The sequence below is a fragment of the Lepeophtheirus salmonis genome, chromosome 6 (assembly GCF_016086655.4).
Source record: "Lepeophtheirus salmonis chromosome 6, UVic_Lsal_1.4, whole genome shotgun sequence".
In the NCBI taxonomy this organism is placed as follows: Eukaryota; Metazoa; Arthropoda; class Copepoda; order Siphonostomatoida; family Caligidae; genus Lepeophtheirus; species Lepeophtheirus salmonis.
Genome location: NC_052136.2, coordinates 57,867,390 through 57,873,389, shown reverse-complemented (window position 1 = coordinate 57,873,389; position 6,000 = coordinate 57,867,390). Strand labels below are relative to the sequence as shown.

The following is a 6,000-nucleotide window of genomic DNA, read 5'->3' as shown; positions in this document are numbered from 1 at the left end:
AAGTGGGCTGTAAATCCCCTCCCCCCATAACCAAAATATTCAATTTTCTGTGAATAGTTATGGATTTTTGAATTTTTTTGAACAACTGTAGAATATTGAACTTTTTTTTAGTAAAAATTTAATTCTTTTTGAATAGCTTAATATTATCTAAATATAATCCTGCGGACACCCATCAACATTGAATATCAAATGCCAATTATCTTAGATATTAAAATTTGAATCATAAATAATAATTAATTATTGCTGAGTCCAGATGTTGCAGCATTCCCTAGTCTGGTTTATGAGGAGTATGATGTTATTAAGTCTATGATCTTGAATAACTAAGAATGACGGATTTAAATACATAATACAATATATTATAGTTACTATTAGAATATTATTCACTAAGTATACCTAAGATGTTGCTCGTTGTAGTAGAAATAGCCTTCTACCTTACAACAACAACGTACAAACAGAACTTAGTTACTTTTTTCATAAAATTAAAATGAATTCGAAGCGTGCGCGGATCTAGTGGAAACTACAACTGGGATGGCCGGTAAATGGAGGAACATACATACAAAATAAAAACGCGGACGATCGTGGGGATGTGTCACATCTAAATTCTAATCATCCAGTTTCTTCTTTCCTCTAACTCCGAATATTGCCTCCGTGTGTAAGGAAGATCCATCAAGTAAATAAAACATACAATAATACTTGCTATTACGTACTCTGCTACTCATCCTTCGTCTGCTGCTACTCTCAATTTCTGTTTCTTTTTTTTTCCATACTTAACATTAAATCAATTAAAGTCCTAAAATTCAATTTTTTTCTCCATCATTTGTGCAGATCATATTTTTTCCCCTGTGCATTATCCGAATAACCTGTCAAGATTACTTCCCAACGACCACCTCAACAAAAAAATTATCCTCTTGTTCCATCCAATTTTTTTAATTTTGCAAGGTTAAAAAACATGGCGGAATCCAAAGGAGCCAACATTGCGAGACTCGTCTCCAAACAAGCCGGAAGAGCCAAGGAAAAGGTCAGAGAATTTACATATATAAATAAATAACATGTGTTCGTATTTTTTGATACATTACATTAGTATATAATAGTCTATTTTGTAAGTTTCAATGCTTAAAAATTAAATGTACTTTTTTTTTATGAGTAGTACTAAAGTACATACATATTTTCTTCTTTTACCTGAGGAGAAATAATAAAAGGAGGAAGAAACCTTCCAAGTCTCTTCCTAACCCTCCCCCCCCCCTCTACTGAACTCCGCTTCTCTCTCTTTCTTCTTTAGTGCTGTATTTCTGGCCTTGCAAATCCGCACGCGTACAGCAAAATAGCTCCCTCTTTTGACGGAGATGCTTATTAACTATGTTATTACTATTAATACTGACACCACTGTACTCAAGTGGTAGCACTCGTGAATCATGATATGGGAGATTTATTGTAAGAGAGAGATTCTTCCATTATAGTGATACAATCGGTTTTGCACATATGGTTCCTCTCTGTTTGTTATCACCACTTTTCTACATCTTTTTAAATATCCAACATATAATATGTTACAATAGGTGTAGAGTAGAACTTAAGGGGGTTGATTTAAGCATACATATTATTGAATTGACTGGGCGTGTACTACTTGGATTTAGAAAGTTGTAGACTTATTTTTAGTCATGTACTATTAAGTATTATGTAGTTCTACCTAATACTTTATGTATTTACTATTTACTGAAATTCCTGTAAAAATGATATCTTTTAAGTGCAAATTACTACCCTCCTATTACTACTTTGCTCATGAAGAAGTTCTCTCAGGCTCCTCTTCTTAAATAGGCAACCTTTTATAATGCCCTTGAAAACAACAGGTACAAAAAAAAATGGAAACCTTCGGATATGTATTTTGCATGATTTAACTCACTCATTTCTTGTCGAATTCTTTATATTTTATCCCTAACAATGATTTGGGAGTAGATTTTCAATGACTTAGCCTTATTCTTGTGGTACATTATTATTTAAATAACTAATAGTGTTACCATTGTATTCTCTATTGATGGTGTCCTATGATATTATAGTGGTACCTTGGTTATGGACCACAATTATGGTACTATTTTTTTTTTTTTGAGAACCAAAAACTCTTGCTTGGTATCATATCCATACCCTAAAGGCCGATAGCGGAGCCTTATAGCATTTTTAATATCCTGTGCTGTTCAATCCCCTAAATCATTTATTATTTATGTTACTTCTCACGGAGCCCAAGAAATGAACCGTAAAGTATAAGATTGGGAACCATATGGCTAGATAAAACACTGAAGAGGAAATGCGATGTTAAAATAACTCAAATTTCGAGATTCTGTCGACTTAAGAGGCAATTTGGATTCTAGTTGTTGATTTGGATTAAATACGGAATTGTTTCACTTAGGATTATTATAAGTATCCAAGTACCTTGAGTACTGTATTGGTACTCTAGGGACAAAATATACTCTGATCCTTTAATATTAGCTATGTCATTCAAAAAATAATGATAAAACTCGTTTGTCGTTATGGAATAATTTAATTCATTTGTCAAAATAAGTTAGATTTTATTTGTTTGTTGAAATATTGAAATTATTAATCATATCTTTATTTTGAGACGATATGGTGTGCAATTTTGATGAATTCATTAGCTTTAGCGGTATCTTAATTATAAAATATTTTCTCATCTGCAACCCACATGGTTGTTGTAAGAATAATAACGTTGGAAATGTTAATTGTTTGCTATGGAGGAATAACAATTATGTAATTGAACGGAAATGTACTCTGATAAAATCTTTTATTGTAATCGTGTGTCTTTCTACTTATTATTGTGTACATAGAAGTATGTGAAGCTATTGGTTTCTCAAAAGTGATGGAAATGAATTGATCAACTCATTACCATAATTGAATTATTATGAGTTATCCTTCATTTTGAATATATCCGATATAAACATGTTTATTCATCAGTATTAGACCTAATCCATGTTAGTACAGATCGTTTTACTTGTACTATGCACCCATGGGTAATGGATATCAAATATATTTAAATTATTTGATCCAATCCACTCTTTCATTGTGCATAAATTGTTGTTTTTCAATTAATAATTGATTCCCGAAATATTATATTTTATTAGTTGTACTGATGGACGACGTTTGTTTTTGGAGGAATCTGCTTCTATTTTTGTTGAATGATAGAATTGACATGAATGTTTTTTCTCTCAGATTACACATAATAAATATTTCCCTCTGGGTTGTTATTGGCTAGTATTTTTATCCCCATGCTTCTTGGGAAACGTACTGTGTAGTTTTCTTGTACAATTTGTATGATATATTTTTATAATACACAATTTGGCACATTTATAGACGACAAATATAATTATTATTGACTTTGATCACCTTATGGCTGATATTTCTTCTTAGTTTCTTTTAAGAAATGAAGATGTATTTGTATCAATGTTTTATTGATTTATAAACAAATTAATGACTTAAAATGACTAACTAAATAATTTCAAAAGAAGAACAGCATTCACTCTTTGTAAGGAAGGAACAGACAAACACGTATTTCAAATTAAATAGTTATGGTATTTAATAATTTTTTCGAGTGCCTGTAGACACATTCAAATACTACGCAAATTTATTTGCGCCTCTTTACAGTTGATATGCATATACGGCATAAATACCTTAGTTATAACCAAAAGCTTGAGTGCAGTGAGAGAAATAGTAAGGCTTCCTTGTAGACACATCAAATAGCCTAGCCTACTTCCCCCCTCTTTTTTCTCATGATGGCTTCGTTATTTCTTCGTGCAATTTTTTTATCAATACCCTCTCGCATGTAGTAACAATATTTTTATTTACAAATTAGTTAAATTAAGAACGAAAATTAGTATAATTTTAGTATTAACATATTATTAAGTTCAATTTTATACTAGGTACGTACTTATAGTAGTATAAAATATTCTTTTTAAAGTAGACATGAATAAATAATAAATAGAATTTTCTATGAATATATGTTTTGGAAGCCAAAATAATATTATTAATAATAAAATAAAAATTCATAAAAGAAGCCATTTCAAGATGGTTCCTCACGTGTTATTTATGACGTTGCTGTGAGGTTTTTTTTTTTTTTTTTTTGAATAAAGAGTTAACATTATGTTTAAAGGAATTGCATCGGAAATTTTAACAAGTTGACAGTCAAGTCATCGGAGTTCAATTTTTTAAATATACAAGTTGTGTTCAAAAAGTAAGGTGAATTTTTATTTTTAGGAAAAAATATTTTTTTTTTTCATCAATATTAATGTTGCCCCTTCAAAATAATCCCTCTCAGATAGAATAATACACTTGAGTCAATGATTTTCCCATGTTTAGTTTGTTTGTAAAAGCCATAATCGTTAGTAGTATTTTTCTTCTTCAGTCATTCTTTGCTATTGAAAAAAATGGATAAAATAATTTGCATCAAATTTTGTGTAAAAATGAAATTAAGTGCTCATAAACACTTGAAATGTTGACAGTGGCATACGGTGAAACTGTTCTGAGTAATAAAAAAAAATTACAAGTGGTAAAAACTCTTCCAACATGCTCAGGTATATACTGATGACAAGCCTCCCTCTGGACACCCAAGCAAGTCAACAACAGACAACTACCGTGGCATGGTGCGTCAGGAGATCTTACCATATGATCGTACCGTCAATAAAAAGTATTATTTTGAAGTTATGCGCCGCTTGCGAGAAGCAATACGAAGAAAACGTCCGGAATGGTGGAAAACGATTCATGGCTGTAGCATCAGGATAATGCTCCTGCTCACTCATCTTTGCTTGTGAGATTTTTTTGGGTAAAAACAACACCACCATCATGCATCAGCCACCATATTCACCGGAATTGGCCCCATGTGTATTTTTCTTGCTCCCAAAACTGAAGAGATCTATGAAAGGGCAGATATTTGGAACGATGGAGGAGATTAAGACTGCATCGCTGGAATAGCTCAAGTCTACCGAAAAGTGCTTATGAGAAGTGCTTCGAGGATTGGAAAAAGTGTTGGCACAAGTGTATTGTATCTGACGGAGATTACTTTGAAGGGAACAACATAAATATTGATGAATAAATAAATATTTTTTCTTATAAATACAGAGTAACCTTACTTTTTGAACACACCTCGTATATAAAAAGATCAAGATTTTATGCGATGAGATGTTCGTTTATAAACTTAAGTAGGTTTTCTAAACCCTGTTCATGACATCATTATTTCTATGAATAAAAATGATTATATATCGTGACAATATTTAACATTACATTAGAAATAAAATACTTATATTCATAGAGTATATTTTTTCAACATTTGGGGAAACTCATTTGAGTCCATGGGTGATGATGTTACTCACTACTACTGACATTTAATACTTGTTCATCTTAAGATGGAGTTTGACTTTTTGGATCATAGTTCTATGAGAATAGTTGATGAAGTGAGTCCTTGAAATGCTGGATTAGATTAAATAGTAGTACCCAAAATAAACTTTGATGCTTATATATATATATGAAAATAACCCCTTTTAACATTTCCATTCTTTTGTGCCTGAATGAGTCTGATAATCTGATTAATCGAATTCCGTATTGAAGTTAAATTCAAATATTCCACAATTATTTGATTAATAAAGGATATATAATAAATTAATATTTCGGGACTATTAATGTAACAAATTGAAAAAAAGGGTCATTTCTACAAAAAAAGATCCCTCTTTACAAGGAAGATTTTCATCTTATTAAAATAAATTAGTGTTGAGTATTACAACTTACATATCAACTTCCGGGTTGAGAGCGCGATCTTTATTTCCGTTGGCCTCATTACTATTCGGAGATTTTATAACACCTACACATATATGATTTATAAAAAAAATTTATATTGATTCTGATCCTATGTACTTAGAAGCTCTCCAAGGGATTTGTTCATCGGCGTTTTCTATCTTGTGCATAGAAAATGTTTTGTGACTTGACGTTCTTTATCATTGGTGAGTAGAT

General features: G+C 31.1%; 1 protein-coding gene across 6 annotated transcripts in view; it reads left to right on the top strand.

Moving 5' to 3' along the window:
* The first annotated feature begins 483 nt into the window (after positions 1-483).
* Amph (amphiphysin) overlaps positions 484-6,000 on the top strand; it is a 32,400-nt gene continuing 26,883 nt past the window's right edge. For 3 of the 6 annotated variants that reach the window (XR_011781016.1, XM_071889781.1, XM_040714147.2), the window contains exons 1-2: positions 570-670; positions 940-1,018. Coding sequence is in view for 4 of the 6 variants with exons in the window: in XM_071889781.1 (XP_071745882.1) it covers positions 950-1,018 (69 nt within the window). In the remaining 2 variants the exon portion in view is untranslated. Of the gene's footprint in view, positions 671-825; positions 1,019-6,000 lie in introns of all 6 variants that reach the window. The other 3 variants (XR_005864765.2, XM_040714148.2, XM_040714146.2) reach the window with 2 other exon arrangements.